We start from the raw sequence: 24679 nt of genomic DNA on the forward strand, positions 1-24679 counted from the left end.
GGAAGGCTCCACCATATTTTGTAACCATGAAGAGATAAAAACGAAACGTCATATTCAGTGATAATGAGGAATGGATACACTCAGTGACGTGAGGTATTCCATGTACAGCTTCCACTGATGAAGCAATATCGTCTTCAAGGAAAGTTTTTTTTTATTTCTTTATTTAATGACACTGTATCAATGAGTAAGGCAGTCAACATGCCGAAACAAAACAAGATCAAGTGTTCAGTGTAAAGAATTTTGTTTTTACTATATTTATTGTATTATGCTAATTTCCAGTATTTACTTTTGTATTTGTTGAAGATGTGTACAGTAGTGGCAAAAAAACCGGACTGACCCTTGTAGCTGATTTCAGAGCCTTGTTCACTCCAGAGCGTCGGTGCATATTCCTTGGACTCGAAACCACCTGTGCAGTTGAACAACAGCCACGCAGCTGGTTACTGTTTTCGTCTTCATTGAGTAGCAAAAACCCATATTATCTTCATAAAGAAAATGAGTAATATGTACGCAAAATTTGGTTCATACAGTAGAAGTCCTCGTATCCGGCAACTGTGAGACAAAGCCAGTGCCGGATAATTGGAAAATACTTTTCGGATCCAAGGAATATGCACCGATGCTCTGGAATGAACAAGGCTCTAAAATCAGCTACAAGGCACAGTCCGGTTTTTTTGCCACTACTGTACATACGTAGGCTGTGTCCAGTTACGCGTAAAAGACGTATTCATAATTAATTTCTATAATCTGACATTAGAGATAGTAATTCAAGGCAGAAATGTATTTTATATATTCCAATATTAACACATTCCAATATTGCAACAAAGAAGAAATGACTGAAGATCATCTACAAACCTGTGAAGTTCTACCTGATGGATCCACCACAGAGAAATATTGGAGAGCAAGAACGCTAATGGCTTCGTTGCCAAAGCCGGGCATTAGATAACAACAACAACATATTAACACATTTTCCATTGTGAATATTCAAATTTCAATCCCTTCGATAACTTGTTATATTATTTACTTCTAAACTCATGTTGACTTAGATAAAAAAATATATTTTTTTTAAAAGTGCAATTTAAATATTCAAAACTCTGTAAATAGAGGAAAAATAATTAATGAGCGTTTGGTTTTTACTTCTTAGATGAAAAATATATTATTAAGCAGGAAGTATCTAGAATATAGATGTGTGTTACTTATTTTAAGAATAACTTTCTGTTGCCTATAAGGTGGCTTTAAGTAAATTTTTTGTTCGTTATTAAATGCACGTGACAGTATATTTTGTACGTGAGCGTTCTTCTTATTGTTCAGTGCCTATACGAATAAGCAAGGGGGGAGACGAGCCCATTACAGCCCTGAACAGATCTGACTCGCAGAGAGAAGCTAGTAAGATCCATGTACACCTAACTTGTACTCAAGTATTTATTTTTACGAGAAAACTGTGGCCTATGGGAGAGAGAGAGCCGCGACATGCTTCGTCGTGTTTTCGGTGTACTTTCATAAAAAAAAATTATATCATCCTAACCTTCCTTATCCCGAAATATCGAAGTTGAATAATTATTTCTAGTCAGACTAATTTAATTTGTTGACAGACATGTGTTTATTCCTATAAACAGGCACGGAAGGTGTTCATACGGAGAAATTTCAAGCGGGGAGTTCCTTTATGTTAAACTGCAAAGAAAACTATCCGATTCACTGGTGTTACCCGAGGGTGTACGATGAGGTTCGTACTGGAATTATTTTTTGGCTCATGTTTGAGTGCATGACCTTTAACTAACATGCTTAATCTTCGTGTGTTATTTTATTTTTTAATCACTCGTGCTTGTGAATTTTTTCATCTATCTTTTGCTGTTGCTTTCACTAACATCTTAATGCAGTACTTCTTAACAATTCTAAGGTCAGTATTCCTTTAATAGTTTATCAGTTGAGACGTTCTCTGTAACAAGAACTTAACTACAAAATCTTGAAATTAAGATACAAAGCATCAAACATTTTAGATCTGGCATAACAGCATTGCGCAGAACGACGTTTGTAGGAGGAAAGTAATATTTTGTCAATAGGGAGATGTGTTATTAAGGTTCAATATAAAATATGCTGGAAACGGAGAAAAGTCATAACGTACGTTAAGCTGTTATTCCAGGAAAGGCTTCATTTTAAAATGTTTGCCTACAGTGATCTTACTAGAGGTTTTGATTTATCTAGAGAAAATGAAAACTCGAGTGGGATTTAATAGACTATTACACGATTAGAAGAAAGTATATAAAGATTAGAAGAAATAAAGTACTCTAATACAATAAAATATTGACTTACTAAAATACTAAAAGTCTTGAAAATGTATTATTGTATCATCTCATCATTACAAATATTCCGCTAGATGGCAGTAGTGTGTTATGATTAGCTGTTTTCTTGTTACCAGTTGTGCCAACTATACAATCTTCATTGAATTCTATGAACGATTTTACTAGTCAAGAAAGCGGTGTTGATTCAGTTTCAATTTGATTAAAACAGTTGCATTCCACTTCAATTATCAATATACCTATATTAAACAATCTCGGATACGTGACAATCTATAATCTCTTACAGCAGAATCTATAACATAACGTAAATAATATAAACAAGATAAATGATGGAAAAGTTTTAATTAAAGATGATGAATTAAACATGAATTATTTTAAAAGATAATTATTGAAAGTACAATGTTGGCAAACAAAGAAGCAAACGCTAGGAAGATGATAGAAACAAATGCTAGGGAGGTGATAAAAATTGTAGAATAAGCAGCCATGATTGGTTGAAACACGTCTTTCCGTACCGTTTTATTGGTGAAAAGTAGTTACGACGTATAGTAAAAGTGTAATAGTCGCAATAGAATAAAAATTAAACGTATCATGGGCATTCCGAGTAGGCCTGCATGAATAATTAGTAAACATTTTAAACATTGTGAACCATTTAATAAAAACTCTGGCACGACAACCCACGGAGGGCTAAGATCGAGCAGCTGTCCAGTACAAGGATAACGTATAATCAGCATGATTATTCAGCCGCAGCAGGTATAATTATCTTATTTTTAATTGGTTATTTTACGACGCTTTATCAACTGCTGCGGTCATCTAGCGTCTGAATGAGATGAAAGTGATAATGCCAGCGAATTGAATCCAAAGTCCACAGCCGAAAGTTACCCAAAATTTGCTCTTAATAGGTTGAGGGAAACTCCCGGATAAAACCTTAACCAGGTAACTTGTTTCAACCAGATTTGAACCCGGGCCCGCTGTAGTTATAAAACAGGATTTCGTTACTCAATATAGTTTCCCAAATTTATCTTGATGTTGGTGGCAGGGCACTGTTCCAATACACTGATCTAAATTTCCTAAGAACACTTAGCCTATTCCTTAGCGACACGCTGCTGTACGTTTCATATTAAGAACTTATGTTAAATGTATAACCATAAGGATTATGAAGCGCTTAGTCTGGACCTCTGTGGTAACCCCTAAGTCAGTAGTTCTCCTTATAGAGCTCGTTAACTAGACTCGGTGTAACTGTAACCACTTCGTATGTGCGTTTTGCCAATAACTTTTTAAAATTGAAGTATAATTTCAAAATAGTGGGTTTGTGAACTCGCAAGGTAGTGTAATACGAAACAATTTAAACAGAAATCTTTAATTTCAAAATATAATATAATTTTTTTACGCTTTCTTTCTTTCATTGAGTAAAACAAAGTGGTGGATACCATTATTGTTTTCACGTTACAATGATATACACTGCGTATGAAAAAGATGGACCCAATTTCAAAGCCATTTATCTAGCAGTGTTAATAAGTTATAATTACACAACAAATGGTAAATAGTTTAGTGAGTCGCCAAGTTTACTCATCAGGTTATAAGTGCTCTATGTCCTTCACCTGCTGCACGGACAACATCGAAGCGACAGCTGAATTCGCCCCAAACTGTTCTCAGAGTGCCTTCTTCCACTGAATTCACTGCCGCTATGATTCTGTTTCTGAGGTCATTCATATTAGTTGGTAATGGCGGCACAAAAACACGGACTTTAATGTGATACCACGAGAGGAAGTCGCATTGTGTCTGGGGACTTTGAGGGCCAAGAATGTAGTGCTAAGTCTTTGGGCCCCTTGCGACCTAGCCAACATTGAAGCAGTGTGAAATTTATAAACTGTCGAAGTGCCGTGCCACTGTGGTGGTGCTCCGTCTTGCTGGAAAATGAAGTCATTTGAGTCATTATGAATTTGTGGGAAAAGCCAGTTTCCCAGCATTTCGAAGTAGGTTTGCCTATTAACTATGTTTTCCTCGAAATAGAAAGGGTAGTAAACCTTTCTTGCAGAAACATATATGTAGAAACTCTATGACCTGCCGTTTCAAGTGATATGCATGTAATTCACGAGTGATTCGCAATTGCAGAGATATAGTGCTTTGAAATTATTGGTTCCATCTTTTTGATACATGGTGTATAACTTTTACCACTAGACTTTCACAATTGTTAATGATAGACACGTGTACACACGCATAATTTATACCCTTAAATTAACGTTAAGCTTATTGAAAATATGCAACGTAATAATTTACACAGATGAATCACAAATTAAGTTACAAATCGAAGTAGCGATTAAAATGGTTGCATCTCTGCGCGAGAGTATCATTGTCGCACACCACTCCGTTGTTCGATTTTTCTGAGAAAGAGATTTGGAAGAAAAACCTATACATAAAGAAATTCTACCTCTGTATGTTGAGTTATTGCCTGTCACGTCAAACTGTCACAATTGGCTGTAGATATTCTCTTAAAGGAGGACGAGTATCGAACACTGAGTCGGTCGGCACAGTAGAGATTGTCACGGAGGCAAATGTGTAACAGATTGGCGACTTGACCCAAGCTGACAGGATGAATGGGACGATAATGCTAGCCCGGATAGTTATAGGTGCTGATGAGTCTTGGGTACACTTTTATCAGACAGAGACAAAATATGCATCAATGCTCGGATCAAGTCGCCAATAGTACACTCGTGCAGAAGTGTCGTCGTCTTTAAACTGCTGCTTCTTTGTTTTACTTGTACGCACATCTATAATACTGCCATCTGGCGGTGTTAGCTTCAGATGCCTCCTTCAGAAATACAGGTCGCTACTTAAATGTGTAACTTACTTACTGACTCTATCTGGTAGTTTGGCTTTTTAACAATTTCTGTATATACGAGGTACTTAATGTGACTATAGCCAATGAACATTTGTGCACAAAATGAAATGTGTTTTAAAGCTAATATTAAATTTTACGTATCTACAGTAGCTACTTTTTAACCTATTCAGATTCCAGTTCAAAAGTTAGACAGGGTGAAAGTAATATAACTGTGCAGATATTGACAACTTAGATATTCCTTGGATAGAGAGAGTAACAAAAATTCTAATACCGCTATAATACTAGTCTCAAATTAATACTTTTATCAGAAACAAAAATAATTTCCTGTAAATGTTCACACTGTTTTACTCGATAAGTACTAGCCATACGATTCTGATTTTTACTCTTGTCAATAGAGAAACTGATAATGAATGATTTGCCCCTTTGCACTTTTCAATAAAACGGACAGTCTTCTAGCAAATTAAATAAAAAGATTAATACCTATCGTTATATCCTCCTATTAGGAAGTCTGGAAACTCTTCTGGAATTACTAAGAGATGGAAGTATGTTGTTCAGACAGAATGCGTGTGTGTTTTCATACGTGATCTGGCGACGAGCTATTGCCGAACTTTCTAATTAACCATGTACTTAATTACAAAACACATAATAAGTTATGTTTATTATATATTTTAGTGTATTCCATTGCGTCCTCCAATCTTCAGTTATATCACTTCCACCCCGTGTATAAAATTGGAACTGCTTATGGTCAATTAAAAAATTAACACTTCAATAATTTTATTCATTTAGTTTCCTAATTATTAAAAATTATTAATTGGATAGAAAGTTAATGCTTTGTCATTTTTGCATGGCTCATGGGTTCGGTTTTATTTCGCTATTTTTACATTGTACAAAATTAAGCCGCGATTCAAAATAATGAAAACGCTTTAGTAATAGTAATAATAATGTATTATTATTATTATTATTGTTGTTCTTGTTGTAAAATGATACAATAACATGGTATGCATCAAATTTATTGCTAGAAAAACTCTCAAAATTTTATTGATGTGAGAAGTAGGCCTACATGGGAGACAAAGTAGCAAAAATTTTTCCTTTCCAATAACATGGTGTTCTGCCTCATTTCCATGATGAAGTCTCCATTTTCCTCTATAAACATCTGCTACATCGTTGGATTGGATGTGCTATTGCCACTGATTTCAACTATCGCTCTTGGCCTCCCAGGTCACCAGACCTGACTGCATGTGACTTCTTACTTTGGGTTATATGAATGACACCTCCGATGTGTTAACTCTGCCATAACATCTTCAATAATTTTGTTAAGACAAAGAGATATTGCTACAATTTTATCCATAAATAGGAATATGTTACAGAGATTGTGGCAGGAATTTTAGCATTGAATTTATGTATGCCAAGTGACACTCACATTGGGTGTTTGTAAGTTGCTAATTAAAACCTGAAAGTTTCGCTAAGAATTAGTTCACATCATGTTATTGTATCACTATTCATTAATAATTCCTTTATAATAAATGTTTGAAAATGTTTGCATCATTTTGAATTATATTTGTGTTATTTTATTTCTCGATCAATATTCTTTTGTTCAGTATTTTGCTTCAATAATGAATATAAATAGCATAAGGTCTTTGAGAACTACGCACCTGGAATTTGTTAAATTATTATTTTTAAAACTGAAGATTTATCATTATAAAATTTAAAATTCGGTACCACGAGATATTTTTTGCACTTCGAGTTACACAATACGCCCGTTAAATAAAAAGCCTGCAATTATTAACAATAACGAATACGTATATTTAGGAGTTTTTTTATATAATTTTATTACAGTCTGCAAACTTTACACATCATTGATATTGTTGAAATATGTTTCCGAAAGCGCTCTGGAAATCCTTTGTTGACCAATGCACTGGATGTCTCCAATGGAACTAATGTCGTCGAAATCTTCCTTTTTATATAAATTTCTTTTTCGAAAGCAGAAATAAGTTTGCCGGTACCATATGGGAAGGATGAAAGTTCCTGGACGACACATTGAACTAAAAGTTAAGAGAAGATTTTAAGAAAATCTCAGTGATCGTGTGAAAAATCTATTTAAAGATTCGTCATTTTCTATCCTTTTACACTTCTTTTTTGCCCTTTCGATATTTACGCATATACAGAGTGTCTCCAAGCTTTGGGGTCAAAATTATACAGATGGTAAATGACTCTAAACTAAGCATTTTGACATCAGGAACCAGTGGTCGGAAATGCATATTTCAGGAGCTATAAGGTCTTGGAACTAGTAATAAGCTTGAACATTTTTGCAAGCTGCTTTAATTTTTTACACACATAAACAAACAACTTACATCTCATAGCAACTGTTCAAAGTGGTGATCACCAGCCTTGATACATCCAGAACAATGCGTGACATTTTGCTCCATTCTCTTAAATATTCCTGGTGTCTGTTGTACAATGAGGAAGATAGGTAAATATCTGTTGCCCAGTTGATCAATGGATATGAAGTGGGTAGTGTTAAAAACACATTCTCTTGGAAATAACAAGATATTTAATGTTTTATTTACAAAACAACATACACCTCATAGCAACAACTTTGAGCTCAAACCAATTGTTGGAAGTGGCGACCACCTGTCTTAATACATGCGTTACAACGATGCATGAAATTTTTTTTAGCAATAACAAATAACAAATATCACTTCAGGCAGTTGTTTGTTATGAAAATTAAAGCAGCTTACAGAAACATCCCTCACATATACTTTCAAGATCTCGTGGCATCCGAAATATGCATTTCCGACCACTGGTTCCTTATGTAAAAATGCTCAGTTCAGAGTCCTCTTTCTGTATAATTTTGACCCTAAAGGTTGGAGATACTCTGTATACTTTGTCGATATTCTGCACGCGTCCGTTTAACTTTGACAACGAAGTATTACTGATATGCATTACCCTTTCAAAATAATTTTAAAATATTTCCATAATAATGGATTCATCCGTGTAGCTTATGCATCCCTGTGTTGCTCCTATTTTGTTGTGTGTAATGTAAACACATCCTGTGCAAACGACCTTGAGTGATGTTAGAGTTTACTGCTTTATTGTAGGTAATGTATTATGTAAGAAAGTGACAATGTCCTCTCTTTCTTTGGCAGCACGAGTGACGTCAGAGTTTACAGAACTCCTATACTGTGAAAACATTACAATTTTTTATAGGTTGAGTTTATACGTACCACGTCAAAAATTGTTTCACGTTCAATTTGCAGTGGGCGAGCAAGTTGCCATATCAGGGCCCGTTCATATGGTACAGACTGCAGTGTATACATGGTTCGATTTTTTCCAGTATTTAACTTAAATATGGGGAAGGGTGATAGTAGGAGGGAAAATAATAAAATGCATAAGATTTGCTGATGATATGGCGTTGTTAGCAGAAGAGGAGATGATACTAAGAGATATACTAGTGGAGCTAAATGATAGCTGTGAACAGTATGGAATGAAGATAAATGCAAATAAGACGACGAGCATGGTCATAGGAAGAAAAATTAAGATAGTAAACTTGAGAGTTCTAAATGAGGCAGTAGAGCAAGTGGGCAGCTTCATATTTTTGGAATGTACTATAAGTAGTAACATGAGCTGCTGCCAGGTAGTCAAAAGGAGGATAGCCATGGCAAAGAAGGCTTTTAATAGAAAAGGAGCATCTTCTGCAGATCTCTGGAAAAACAACTAAGGAAGAGACTAGTGAAGTGCTTTCTGTGGAGTAAGGGGAAGAAACATAGACATTAAGACAAAATGAAGAGAAGCGACTAGAAGAATTTGAAATGTGCATATGGAGAAGATGCAGCGTGTGAAATGGACAGACAGAATAAGAAATGAAGCTGTGTTGAAAGAGTGGGTGAAGAAAGAATGATGCTGACACCGATTACAAAGAAAAACAGTAATTGGTTGAGTTACTGGCTGAGAAGGAACTGTCTGCTGAAGGATGCACTGGAAAGAATGGAGAACGGGAGAAGAGTTCGGGCAGAAAAAGATATCAGATAGTAGACGACGTTAAGATATTATATGGATCACATAAAGAGACAAGAGGAAGGCACAAAATAGGAAAGAATGGAGAATGCATGGTTTTTAGTGAAAGACTTGCCCTTGGACAGAAAACTATGAATAAATTAATGTATAATTTAAGTTGCATTATGCATGGGCAATTATTTGAATCGATTTATTGCGGACAGCGGTGTACACACGGTTCGAATTTTTCTCGATATTTAAGTCATAACGGAAAAAATCAAACCATGTGTAGACTACACTGCAATCTACACGAAATGGATTCGAATAAATGCCCGTTTCGATAAATTCCCCTACCGCTTGAACGGGCCCTAACACTGCCAGTTATATACGCCGAAACAAACTGTGCTGATCGTCGATTACTGTACCTGTTTTCGTAGCAACCAAGTAGGCCTATATATTTATTTTCCAAAATATTTAGACGTATTATAGTTTCAGTGCTTGTTTTACGTTAGTACTGCAATTACGGTCCTCACAACAGAGGAAAAATTCTCTATTATTATATCCGCTGTACGGCGTATAAATGACCCAAGTTTGAAACAGATTTCAGATGGCTTTCGTGAAATGTTTCACAATCCGCCATACAGTAACACGGTTATGTTACAAGTTGTTGACACGGCCATAAACATACTCTCTTTGCACCAGAAACACTTTAGGGCAGCCGTGGCGAAAATATGATCGTGAGCCGAGCCACTGTGAACCTGCAACATGCATAGCACCTATGGAGGGAGGCGGACACCCGAAGGGGAAGTGAAGCAACTGTGTGGCTTATTAACGGATTTTCATTTTCCTTACGTCAAACACTTAAATGTAATTTTATACAGTACAAGGCTACAAACTGATGTTTAGTACGTGTAACGAAGAAAGAAATTAACAAGAAAACATAGGGCACGTTATCACAACCTAAAATTAACTGTATTCAGAATGTGTCTGCGACAGAGTTTCAAAATCAGGAATTATGTCACTTACTGCCAGTCGTAGTTGATCACGAAGGTATTTGTCTGTCAGTCGTGATCTAAATTTGGTTTTTGCTATTTTCATCGTTGAAAATAATTTTTCACAAACGTAAGTTGTAGCGAACATGGCTTCAACAGAGCAAGCGAAAGAACGAAGCTTCGGGTATTTATTTTTTGGCAAAGATTTGAAAAGTTCAATGTTTGTTAAGTCCTTACATCTAGCTTTCATTTAACATCACGTTGTAAATCTGTGAGTTTAAATTGAAGATAAAAGGTTCGACCTACACAGATGATGATAATAATAATAATAATAATAATAATAATAATAATAATAATAATAATAATGATAATGATGGTAATAATAATAATAATAATAACACTTAATCTTTTAATGTTTCTTGAGTGACATGTAGTATAATGCCGTTTTATGTTATACAACCGTTTTTCTCGTAATACTTGTGAACAAATCATACATTTAATATTCTCATCATATTGGCAGCAAAAAAAAAAATGTGTTCCTTCATCCTACTTGAAACTTTCATTTTTGTAGAGGCACATGGTTTCGAGAGAGACATTGCGACGATACGCCATTCGCAGGTCAGAGACAAATACAAATGGAACGGAGTTTGACTCCAGTGAGTGAGAGGGTGGGGGATGGGAGAGATAGGAAGCAAGAGAAATGCATAGCTATCATTGCGAGCCACAATGTGCTCGCGAGTCACCTTTTCGCCACGGCTGCTTTAGGGAACACACGATTTCCCTTGAAACACATTTCTATTATGCATCGCATTTACCTGAGCTTATACCACTCGATGCTACGTAGGGGTATATTAAAGATGTACATCTTTATGTAGAATCACCCACAACAATAATGTGAACAGTTTCAACAAAACAAAAAAACGACAAATTTTTCGGTTTGCAGATTTTGATGGATTATGGTTCTTTGTAAACAGACTTACATGATGATACATCCAGAAAATGACGAAACTCAAAATTTGCAGTTGAATCGACTGTGTGAATATCTAAATGTTAACGAAACTCAACATCTCCAGTTCTCTGAATTACTCTTAGATTGTTTTAAGATTCTTGTTGCTCTTAGCATGAAAATTTTACAATTATGACCATGCTTATTTCTTATCCAGAAGGTTATAGAGTTTCAAAAAATGAACATTTTTTTCCCCTATCCGTAGTCATAGTTATAATCAGGCAGCGCATTTTCGTTCCCAAACAAATTAGGAAAGTTATCAGTTAGTATATCCTGGAATTTTAGAGTTCCAACTCTGACCCTAAATGTTTACGTCAGGACGCTACGAAAGGTGTAATCTAGCTTCGATACATAATAATAATGGAGCATGACAACTGTAAGTGGGATTGCTACTAAATTTAGATGATCTGTTCAGCTACTTTTTGACAATATAAACGCACTGAAACTGCGAAACTAGCTCTGTACAAAATATTAGTGCTACATATTACAGAGAATATAATTACTAATACTAATATATACAATATATATTACAGAAGATAATAAACATGATACAGATTAACTGTAAATACTCTATATATAATATACTCAATTAATTCATTTAACGAAATCAACTCCGTTACGGTGAACAAAAACATAGAATTCTGAGATAATGAAATTCATATCTTTTACTATAACTGCCAGTAAAAATTTGTTTAAGCTAAGAAAATGTTCTTCCTACGTCACATGACGTTACAGGGACAAAATAATAACAAAAATTAATATACAAATTATCAATATTTACATTTTACATAATATATACATATAATTTGTTTATCAAAACCTATCGCGTTGCAGTGAACGAAAACATATATTCTGAGGTTATGAAATGCAAATCTTTTACGAACATCACATACAATTTGTTTAAACTAAGATAATATTCTTTCTACGTCATATGACGTTACAGGGGCATATTTATAATACATTACATCATTATTATTTAATGACCCCATGCGTACCTGCTTGCAGTTCGACCTTGCTTATGCATCCACGTGACGTAGGCTAATAGATGTAGCTACCAGAAGAGACTACTCGATCCGCTGTACGTTTCGGAACAAAAATGCGCTGTCTTGTTATAATGCCTCTGGATTCACAAAACAATTTTGCAAATAGAGGTTTCTGCAGTTCGTGGAAAAAAAGTCACTTTCTTTTCCCGTAATTTCACAAAACTCAACAAATGCCATTTTCTAAATTTTGCAGGAAAAGTTTTTTTTTTTTTTTTAGTTAATTCAAAATTATTTATTATGAAAGAATATGATAAAAGTAGACAATACTTGTCTGTGCCTTACAACTAATTACGAATTTTCTTTACTTACATGGAAGTTACTAACTCGTCTTTTTTTATTTAAACACATCAACTTCTATAGGAGAAGTACAATGTGTATGTTGCACAGACCACTTGAAATAATTCTTAAAGGTTTTTACATAATTAATTACCTACACAATAATTCTTGCCATGGATTTTAAGTCATATGTTTGCCAATCTTTTCTCCAAAGCTTTATCTTCGGAAATTTTCTTCTAAAATTTCATCATACTTAGATGGCAGAACGATACAATTTCCTCAGCTCTTTCTTCACTATACAATCCTCATAACAGAAACCAATTATTTAAAAGTCTAAATATCACAATAACACCCAACCGAGACCATTGAAGTTCTACGAAATTACAGGGACTCTACGAATCACTTTTTTAAGCTGTGGCACATTTCAGTTAAAGTTTTCCTCAAACTGGAATAGAATTTCATTACGTAATATTGCTCCATGGAGAAGATTTTTACGGACGAAACAAACACACTTAACTTCGATGCGATGAAATGATTTTTAATGACGTTACAGATACGAGTTTATTCTCATTGAAAAGTGTGTGTCCAAGTAGTCAGAACCACAAAATCATATAATTTTTCTTATCTTTCTGCAGGCTGATCCAAAAAAGTTCCAATATTTAACGGGCGCAATGCGAAAATCCAAGCCAAAATCTCAGGAAAGTCTGAAATTAACAATAACAGAAATATGCAAATTCATAATTGAAAGTATATGTATTTAATTACGCACCAATAACTCACGCAATTTTTATGTTGGTCCGTTGAGTCTGATAATCTTCTTTTTCAGACAACAGAAGAACTAGATCCAACCAATGTGGTTATTTCTTACACAAATGGAACGACGTTCAATGCAACATTGACTATACAAGGTTCAATGTATAAGGATACAGGCTACTACTACTGCCTCTCCAATGAAACTACGAAGTGTAGCCTACTAATGGAAAGTTCTGAAACTACACAGAAACTGTATGTTTATATAGAAGGTCAGTTCTTGTTAGATAAACTCCTTAGGAAGAAATAATAATTAAAATAATGAAATACAATAACTAGGTCTATATGTTATTTCGTTAGAAAAACTTTCAGTCAAAAATTTTGAATTTCACTTCATGTACTGAAGAAATGAAGGTAAATACCATAGTCTACTGTATACAGTCACGAAGCTTGAGTTGTGAGGGTACTAGGAACAATAGACTGTGCCGGTACTATTTCGCATTGTCTGTGATGAATTGACAGTAGCGATCCTAGTGGTTAGCAACTATCTATGGATGCATTCCTTACGTATTGAACTTCGTGACTGTATATACTAGTCTGTGGTAATACTATCTTGTGACGCCGTATGAAAAGGAGGCGTGGAGGTACAGCTCGTATATTCTTTTAAACTCGGCCACCTTTTAATCCTCAGAAAGATCCGATAGATCTGGATAGAAGGCCTAGTGCTCCTCTGAGCCGTTCTGGAGATTATAATTTACAAGGAGAATCTCACCTCCACAAGGGGTCAAACCCAAAAGCTTTCAGTTTGTAGTCCGTTTCTTTGCCAGCTGAGCTGTTACGGCTCCGAAAAAATGCAATAGTCGTGAAATTATTTATTTAGAAATATGAAATAAACGGTTCTTATCGTTACTTTGAAGAGATTCGCGAGCCAATGTTCCACCATAGATTTAAAATGACGTAAGACACATTGTTTTGGAATATACGAAAGTTGGAGCATAAGTCATGGCAACTATTTTTAAAAGTAAACGATGGTATCATGTAATGTCATATAGCATCTATCGCACAGAGAGCAATGAATATTCAATTGTGAGTCGACCGCTGTACCATGTATACACAGTACAAGTATTTGGTCGCATCACTACATCGCTCTCTATGTGATAACCATATCACGTAGAGAGCGATGTTAACGCGTAATACGTACTGCAGTTGTGAGTCGACTGCCGTGCAAAAAGGATGTGACCTGATGGTTTTTTAGGGTGGATATGTGCTGTATTGTATTCCAAATATCGTAATAAACACGAGTAGCATGATGCTGTGTCGTTTATTGATATTTGATCGCTACCCTATCCTACCTATTGCCCCGTCGCTCTTATTTCCGGCAGCCAATCACGTTGCAGGTCGGCTACATTTAAACGTGTGCGTCTTCTCATTGGCTGTCGATGATGTAATTCACTTCCTAAGGCTCGATAAATACTTAATATAATCGCCCGCCATTTTGGCTCTTTCGTTCGCGTTCACAGAAAACACACGAGGACGTCATTTGCCGTTCAATTATTTGCTGAATTATAGTGCATTTGATTTATTATCATAGGAGCTACGACATGATAATGTTTAACGGTGTGGCAAATAGAGTCCTCGTCTGGTAGCTCGGCAACGAAAGAACAAAAATGGCGAACAATACTACCTACTTAGACTTTATAGAGCTTACACTTTCTAAGACGTAAGCAAAGAGGAGGAATCACGCCGGAAATAACAGCGACACGACTATAGCCAATACACATACTGCCCTTTCAACTAGCACATTCACATATCCTCTCCTTTCAAGTAAAATGATGCTGTGTCGTTTATGGATGTTTGATCCTTATCCTACTAGCACACATACCTTGCCCTACTAGAAATTCATAGAAATTTGTGATACATCTGATCCAGAAATAAAAAATTCTGTAATATGCAAAACTTTTCTTCAGCAGCGTATGAAATTTTAAAATCCCAAATAAAAACAAAATTCCATAAAATTAGTACCACATAACAACAATTTTACATAATTACGTACTGTACCTGTAAGTTTGTTTGTTTGTTTTTTTTTTTTTTTCCATAATCTTTACCATGGACAGCATTTAAATGACGTCTTATATTATAATGCCTTATATAACGAAATTGAACGGAACATATAATATTACCTAATATTATTAGGTAATTAACTTTATCTCCTTCAACAACAAAATAACCATATTCCCATTCCTCACTGAAGCTGTATCTTGGTACTGTAGACAGTGCCATTTTCAAATATTCTGTAAACTGCTCGCCACTGAATATTTACGTTCTACGACTGACTAAACAGAATGGAAACAGAGTCGCGGACAGAAGTTGGAAGAAGTAGGGATGGTAATGTTTGCGTTTTAGGGAGCGCATGTTTGGCATCCCTGAGCTAGAGCGAACAAAGTAAACAATCACGTACAACGTACTGTCAGTGACACAGTTCATCTGCCCTGGAAGAAATGCGGAGTTGGGGTAGTAGTTTCGCACTAGTAGTGGTTGGAGAGAAAATTAGAAATACAATGTAGCATGCGTTATAAAAACATTGATTTACCAATTCCGCGCCACGTTACTATGGAGTACATTACACATGAAAGTTATATTGCTACGTCTTAACGTTGAATATATATTTACACCAATAATTCTATTAAGCAAACGTTCACCTTCGTCTTCCAAGTACAAATGAAGAGAGAAGAGTGTTTTTTTTTTGTTTTTTTTTTTTTTTGGAGAAAATAGAATAGGGAATAAGCAGAGGATATTCACACCAAAAGTACCGTTAGCCAGCCGCTTGCTCCAAAGCTTGACCTACATATATTATAACATATGTAGGCCTAGCTCCAAAGTTAGCCTCACACCCCTCTAAACAACACCTCTAACTTCCCCAAGGTTCAGGGCTGTGTCATCGACAGCTATGGCAGTGTCCCTCAAACTTTCTTCACCGCGGAACTCCATTCATCCTATAATGTAACGTGGAACGCTTGTAATTTATTTTCTTTGTTTTGCTATTATTATTATTATTATTATTATTATTATTATTATTATTATTATTATTATTATTCATGAAGGCTTAAACATAAACATTAGTTTTAATTACCAATAAGTTTCACGCCCATTGTTGGAGGAGTAAGAGGTTAGCATTTATTGAAATTACTTGACGGGTGGATGTACGTAAAACGTAAATAAAAGAAATCTGACTTCTGTGTTTATGTTTACATTAGGCTACAGTATGTTTACGTTAATGGTAAACAGAAGCATTTACTTCAGCATTTACAATATGTTTATATGAAAGATAAACAAAATAAATCTCTCTATAACATACATCTTTCGAAGTATTTCCGTGTACTGATTTTTTCCTCAATTTTGTTAAATGTATTATAAAAATAAAGGTTTAACAAAAAAATACTTCAGACAAAAGTTGTTTACTTTTGTGCGTAAAATCAGAATCTTATCAAAAAAAGTTTGGGTTTCCATTGAATAAAAAACCAAATTGACCTTAGAATGACCTTGATAACCTACACTAAATAAAAAAAACAATATGCCATTTTTTCCCTTTCAAACGAAATGTTAAAACCTATTCAAAATTGTATTTTCACAAACACGTTTTTATATGATCAGCTATTATTATTATTATTATTATTATTATTATTATTATTATTATTATTATTATTGGTACTACTACTAATTTAGTTTTCTATCTCAATCCTATTATGCCTCCAGTTCAGTTACGTTCCAACCCTTGCGGTGGACGGACGTCTCATCGCTCAATCTTGTTGAGCTGCTGTGTTTCGACTAGTGTGCTCGCGGTTTGTTGTTCTTGCTTTGCTTGAATTATTTTGAGTAGCAATGGCAAGTAAAATCTGTAGGAAGAATACTATTGAAGCAGTGTTTAATAAAGATCAACAACGTCCTACTGCATACGAAATACATCAATGGTTAGAAGAAAATATCAACGTTCGAGAAGATGAATTGGACACATTACAACTAGTGAGTAAACAGAATGCAGTGTACATAAAATTTAATAATCAACTTAGCTACGAGAAACATCTTCAACTACACACCGGAACTTCAACAATCCAGCTAATGAATGGTGCAACAACTGTAAACATAACAGCAGGTGAGTTTGATATTATACAGTTAGAATCTTAAACGTGCCACCAGAAGTTCCAAATGACAGAATCATGCATGTTTTGCAAACTTACGGGAAAGTGCAAGAAATAATAAATGAAAAGTGGTCCAAAAATATCGATTTCAGGTGGATACTGGTATTAGACTAGTGAATATGCAAATTAACAAGCAAATTCCATCTACATTATATATTGCTGGCTATGAGGCTTATGTTGTCTATCCCGGTCAAGAACAAACTTGCTTCCTTTGTGGCAGTGCATCTCATATTCGACGTTATTGTCCTGGTAAAGGTTCGCGTCAAATTGGGAATAATAATAACAGACCCTTTCTGATGAGTGATCTTCTAAAACCGATACGAGATGTGCCTGATGGAAATCATCCTTCGAATGTACTTCCGATCTCAGAGGAGGCAACCACCAGTGCTAGCTTGCGTATGGTTGAGCCGAATACTAGAGAAGATGTACAAGGTGAACAAGATTTCACAAGAGAAGATGGAACTTCTACTGAAACTACTACCAGACCGACCATGTTATCAGGACATGACCTCATACAAGACGATATAGAGAACATTCTTGTCGAAATGGAAGATTCTGATACTATTCTGATGAGGATGAAAGTGACACAAGTAATGAACAAAATTCTAAAACATATATTGAAGCTAAAGAGCCTGGGAAGAAGTGCCGCAAGAAAATCCTGAACTTGATCAAGTCAAAAATGATGGTCAATCTACGAACATAGGAAAAAACAAAATACTTGGAAACTCATCACAACTGGATTCTCGTATAAAAGAAATGTTATGGTTTATTTAACGACGCTCGCAACTGCAGAGGTTATATCAGCGTCGCCGGATGTGCCGGAATTTTGTCCCGCAGGAGTTCTTTTACATGCCAGTAAATCTACTGACATGAGCCTGTCGTATTTAAGCACACTTAAATGCCATCGACCTGGCCCGGGATCGAACCCGCAACCTTGGGCATAGAAGGCCAGCGCTATACCAACTTGCCAACCAGGTCGACGTATAAAAGATGATGGAAATCAAGTTAAATTAACAAAGGGGAGCAGTAACCAGTCTAATGCAATAACCAGTATACAGGAGTCTCGGACGCGGATGGAAGGTGATAACTGGAGTGACGAGATAGAAATGGAAGGGAAGACATTGGAAAGTGAAGTAGACATGATTGATTCACGAGCTTAGACGCATGGTTAAAAAAAACTAACGAAAGTGATTACGAAACAACGTGTACATCCATACAAGTCTGACGAAAGCAAGTCAGGCACTTTCCACTTACGGAAAGCTGATCAATATTAATTTTCATGGCTTCGCCGCTAATTGACTATTGCAACGATAAATTTTAATAGCAGTTCATCACCTACAAAAATGAAAATGTTAGGCCTACAGTCTTTTTTAAATGTAAATGACATAGACATTGTTTTTTACAAGAAATCGTATGTGACAGTTTTTGCTCAATTTATGGTTATAATTCATATATTAATATTGGATCGGATTATTGGGTACAGGGTTCTTAACTAAATCCGGGTTAAATTTGGAGAAAATTGAAAAACTCCCCTCTGGTAGGGGTATCAGTGGTACTTATCGGGGACATGTTTTATAAATATTTATGCACCTTCTGGAAGTAACAAAAGATTAGCGAGGAATGACTTTTTTCAAAATTATGTTCCTTATTTGATGCGTGACCTACCCCCATCATATATACTTGGAGGGGACTTCAATTGTGTTCTCAGGCCCCAGGACTGTACCTGTGCTTACCAGCCTAGTGTTGCTTTACAACAGTTAATTAATCAACTGCAAATGGAAGACTCATGGATACACAAAGCCCGCAGTATGGAATATACATATTTTTCACACAATTCTGCTGCAAGATTGGATCGATTTTATGTATTGAAGAACATTAAAAAGAAAATTAGTCGGGTAGAAACCTCAGCCGTCCCCTTCTCTGATCATGCAGCTGTTATACTTCGTATAGCATTGAATGCCTCCTTTATTCCTATGGGTCGAACATATTGGAAAATGAATATAAGTTATTTGGAAGATATAGAACTTAAAGATCTCGTACAACAATCTTGGGAAGTGTGGACTTAAAAAAACACGATATTCTGATATACCTGAATGGTGGGAAAAACTTGTAAAACCCAAAATCAAATACCTGTTCAAACAATATTCGTATAATAAACATCACGCAGAAGAAAATAAATTAAACTTTTATTTCCGATGGTTATCGGACATACAGAAGCTTTATGTGCCTACAGTGAAAAGTCGATCTGATATGAGTTGTATTAAAGCAAAAATTACAAGTATATACCGGAGGAGACTTGAAGGAATCAAAATACGTAGTCGTATGGCCCTAAATGTGTTAGACGAAAAGACGAGTCTATATCATCTATTGGCTGATCAAAAACGCCGTAATAAAAGTATGATCCTGAAAATAAATAATAACGATGGACAAGAATATGTGGTGTGTCTAAAACGTTCGGTGAATGGTGTCATATCTGAACGGCAACTTGGCGCATGTGCTTGCGCATGCGCATGGTTCTTCAGAGACTTGGGGAGAATCGATACACAGCATGCAATGCATGTGACTGGCAGTGTAAACAGACTGCGACCAGTTGAACGTAGTCAGTGTGAGAGGAAGTGTCACAGCGCAATGGAGCAACGTGTAAACATCAAGTTCTGCTACAAATTGGGGAAGACTGCAACGGAGACACATGGAATGTTGGTGCAGGTGTACGAATGGTTTAAATGCTTCCGTGAAGGGAAGGAAACAATTGAGGATGAGCCACGTTCAGGTCGGCCATCGACAAGCAGAACCCCAGAAATGATCGAGAAAGTGCGACAAATGCTGGCACAAGATCGGCGACTGACTCTAAGATTGATTGCGGAGGAATTGGACATTAGCAAGGACACGGTACACACCATCATCCGCGATGATTTGGGTAAGCGGAAGATCTGCTTCCGATTTGTGCCGCACTAGCTCACAGACGAGCAAAAAGCAAAACGGATGGAAACTTCTGGTGGTTTCATTTCCATGTGTGACCAGTATCCATTGCTTCTGAAAACCATCGTCACGGGAGATGAGACCTGGTGCTACCAGTTCGATCCGGAATCAAAACGGCAATCGATGTCATGGTGTTCACCGACTACACCGCGACCAAAAAAAAACCATCTGCAAAAATCCAAGGTGAAAACACTGTTGATCGCCTTCTTCGACAACAATGGCATCATCCACAAGGAATTTGTTCCTGCAGGTCAAACCTTTAATGCTGCATTTTACCAGTCCGTTTTGGACCGATTGCTACAGCGTATCCGGCGGGTTCGGCCAAAGTTGCACAGGACTGGAAAATGGATGCTGCTCCATGACAATGCCCCTGCACACTGTGCTATCCGTGTGCGCCAATTCCTGGCTCAGAAGATGGTAACTGTTCTTGAACACCCTCCGTACTCTCCTGATCTGGACGCCTTCAAGCGGGGAAACAGGAAGAAGTCCGCAGGATCCAGATCAGGGGAGTACGGAGGGTGTTCAAGAACAGTTACCATCTTCTGAGCCAGGAATTGGCGCACACGGATCGCACAGTGTGCAGGGGCATTGTCATGGAGCAGCATCCATTTTCCAGTCCTGTGCAACTCTGGCCGAACCCGCCGGATACGCTGTAGCAATCGGTTCAAAACGGACTGGTAAAATGCAGCATTAATTGTGTGACCTGCAGGAACAAATTCCTTGTGGATGATGCCATTGTTGTCGAAGAAGGCGATCAACAGTGTTTTCACCTTGGATTTTTGCAGACGGTTTTTTTTTTTTTTTTTTTTTTTTTTTTTGGTCGTGGGGAAGTCGGTGAATACCATGATATAGATTGCCGTTTTGATTCCGGATCGAACAGGTAGCACCACGTCTCATCTCCCGTGACGATGGTTTTCAGAAGCAATGGATCCTGGTCACACATGGAAATGAAACCACCAGAAGTTTCCATCCGTTTTGCTTTTTGCTCGTCTGTGAGCTAGTGCGGCACAAATCGGAAGCAGATCTTCCGCTTACCCAAATCATCGCGGATGATGGTGTGTACCGTGTCCTTGCTAATGTCCAATTCCTCCGCAATCAATCTTAGAGTCAGTCGCCGATCTTGTGCCAGCATTTGTCGCACTTTCTCGATCATTTCTGGGGTTCTGCTTGTCGATGGCCGACCTGAACGTGGCTCATCCTCAATTGTTTCCTTCCCTTCACGGAAGCATTTAAACCATTCGTAAACACATTTTCTGCTCACGGCTTTCCTCCCGTACACCTGCACCAACATTCCATGTGTCTCCGTTGCAGTCTTCCCCAATTTGTAGCAGAACTTGATGTTTACACGTTGCTCCATTGCGCTGTGACACTTCCTCTCACACTGACTACGTTCAACTGGTCGCAGTCTGTTTACACTGCCAGTCACATGCATTGCATGCTGTGTATCGATTCTCCCCAAGTCTCTGAAGAACCATGCGCATGCGCAAGCATATGCGCCAAGTTGCCGTTCAGATATGACACCATTCACCGAACTTTTTAGACACACCACGTATACTACACAACATTCAATTAGTCGTGTGTTTTACGAACATTATAGTCATTTATTCAGTAACGAAACAGTTCGACACACTAATTTAGAAAATTTTTTTGGACCTGCACCATATCGAATCTCGGAAATGGAAAATGAAAAATTGGAGCAACATATCAGTAAGGAAGAAGTTTATGCAGCTCTTTTGCAAGGGAAAAAATCTAAAACACCTGACAGCGACGGAATCCCACAGGAATTCTACCTTAAAGTTTGGGAACTAATAGGCACCGATTTTACAGAAGTACTCAGTGTTATTATTACTAGGCAGAGACTTTGTACATCTCAAAAACGTGGGATAGTAGTCCTAATTAAAAAGAAAAACGCACAAGATCATGTGAATGATTATAGACCAATCAGTCTCCTAAACTATGACTATAAACTGTTAGCGAAGGTATTGACCAACAGGATACGACCATTTCTTAGCGAGCTCTTACATTCAGAACAACATTGCAGAATAATAGGACGTAATATATTTAATGTCATATGTTCTCTAAGAGATGTCATCGCTCATGCCAATCACTCCCGAACCAAATACCTTATAGCCTCCCTGGATTTTCGTAGGGCATTTGATAATATTAGTCATGAATACCTGTTTCACTGCTTGTCTTGGTATGGTTTTAGTGAGAAGTTCATATCTTATATTCAGACCTTATATACTAATATTGTATCAGTTATTCAAATTAATGGTTTTCAAACACCAGAGATTCCTGTTTCAAAATCAGTTCGTCAGGGCTGTCCAGCATCTATGACATTATTTATCTTAGCCCTACATCCTCTGGTACTGAAGTTAAATGAAAATATCATTGGTGTATCCTTTAACAATTATCATCTGTCTGTGGCGGCGTATGCTGATGATGTGAACGTAATCCTTGCAAATGACGAGGATACCCAACACATGACAGATTCTCTACATCAATATTCTGCGATGTCTGGACTAACGCTAAACCATCACAAATCACATATATTACCTCTTGGGCCCTGGGATATTCAACCTCAAGTTGCTCCTTTCACAACAATTACATCCTTAAAAATTCTAGGTATTTTATTTTCACCATCCATTATTGAAATGCAACAACAAAATTGGAAAATTGTCTCTCAGACAATTACCGCTCAACAGCTTTATTATCATGATCTCACTTTACATCAGAGAAGTTGAATAGTGCACACATTTTTACTATCGAAATGTTGGTATCTGGCCCAGGTGCTTCCAATAACAATTACCTCTGCAAGGCAAATAATGAGTGCAATATGCTGGTTCTTATGGAAAGGAAGCATCTTTCGTGTATCCCTGTCAACTCTGTGTCTCCAACCCACTGAAGGGGGGATAGGATTACTAAATATTCGTCTGAAGTGTATGGCCTTATTTTTAAGTCGCGGACGGAAAATACAGCATACTCTATCGTGTTTTTCAGCTTTCTGGCTACAGTCTTGGGCGACAGCAAGTGATTTGCGAAATCCTCCTGATTTACGTGTTGTGCCACGATATCTCAAATACCTTTGGACTTGTATACAAGAATGGAGTTAACTAGATCCCGCTCAGTTTCTAGTAAACAAAAGTTTATCAAAGGCAATTTGCAATACATTAGTACTAACTGTTCCTGTTGCTCCTCTACGTATTCAGCGTATTGTACCAGAGAATACCAAGTTCACTCAACTTTGGAAGAATATAGATTCCCGGGTGCTACCGGTGACAGTGTGCTCTGTGTGGTATACAGTAATCCATGACATAATCGCAACAAAAGAACGTTTATTTAAAATAAACAGAGTAAACAACGATGTGTGTCAGTATTGTCAACAAAAAGATTCCTTGCATCATTGTCTTAATATTTGTACAAGGAATCTCTCCATACGAGAACAATTTGGGAAATATGTGAAGAACAATAATATATTTGGCAACGACACTCTTCACTCCACAATGTTTCAATTACCAGACTTCAATCTTAAGCCACAGCAAAGACAAAGCTGCACTGTGGCTGATAGGTCATACAGTAACTTTCCTTATTCAAAACCAAGAGAATACCTTTAAAACACATTATGTAGCTTACATTAAACAGGCTAGAAGGAACAGAATTCTCCATCGAAAATGGGACCTTTTGTTTGGGAATTATCTTGGGCACTTAGATTAATTAAATTTGATAGTACAAACACTATCAATAGGGAAATGTAAGCAAAATTTAAATACAGTACATGTCTTTATTTTAATTTGTCTTCATAAAATAAAGTTCCCTCTGAGTATAGAGTGTGTGGTTTCTCCCGGAGTGAATGATTTTGTTATTGGATGAATGAACATGTACTGTTTGATTACTATAGAGTGAAGAATTACTTAAATAGTGCAAGTCAGATTCATATTTTATTTTATAATGGTTAATACGTATTTACAAGGTTATTTAAAGTACCGTATATACGGGGTAAAAAGTATGCGTGGAAAAAAAAATTTTAAAAAAAGTTGAAACTCAAGGTCAAATTGACTCAATTTATTTTGATTTTAGCAAAGCATTTGATATTGTTCCTCACAAAATTTTATCAAATGAATTAAGTAAATTTGGTCTCTTCACTAACTACGTGAATTGGTTTGGAAATTAACAATCTTGTATTCTACTAGGTAATTCTCTCTCAGTTCCATTTAATAGTTTATGTGGAGTTCCTCAAGGGTCTACTTTGGAACCTCTCTTATTTTTATTATTTATAAATGACATAAGTAAAAGAATAAGTTCTAGCTGTCTTTT

At 36.5% G+C, this 24679-nt stretch overlaps 1 protein-coding gene across 5 annotated transcripts in view; it reads left to right on the forward strand.

Annotated features, from left to right (window-relative positions):
• Positions 1-24679, forward strand: part of LOC138697959 (vascular endothelial growth factor receptor 1-like) — a 157429-nt gene that overhangs the window by 75645 nt on the left and 57105 nt on the right. For 2 of the 5 annotated variants that reach the window (XM_069823576.1, XM_069823575.1), the window contains exons 2-3: positions 1611-1717; positions 13267-13462. The exons of 1 other annotated variant lie outside the window; for it this stretch is intronic. In XM_069823576.1, coding sequence (XP_069679677.1) covers positions 1658-1717; positions 13267-13462 — 256 coding nt within the window. In that variant the 5' untranslated portion in view covers positions 1611-1657. The remainder of the gene's footprint in view (positions 1-1610; positions 1718-13266; positions 13463-24679) is intronic. 2 more of the 5 variants (XM_069823579.1, XM_069823577.1) reach the window with 1 other exon arrangement.

This window comes from Periplaneta americana, chromosome 4 (assembly GCF_040183065.1).
Source record: "Periplaneta americana isolate PAMFEO1 chromosome 4, P.americana_PAMFEO1_priV1, whole genome shotgun sequence".
NCBI classification, from domain to species: Eukaryota; Metazoa; Arthropoda; class Insecta; order Blattodea; family Blattidae; genus Periplaneta; species Periplaneta americana.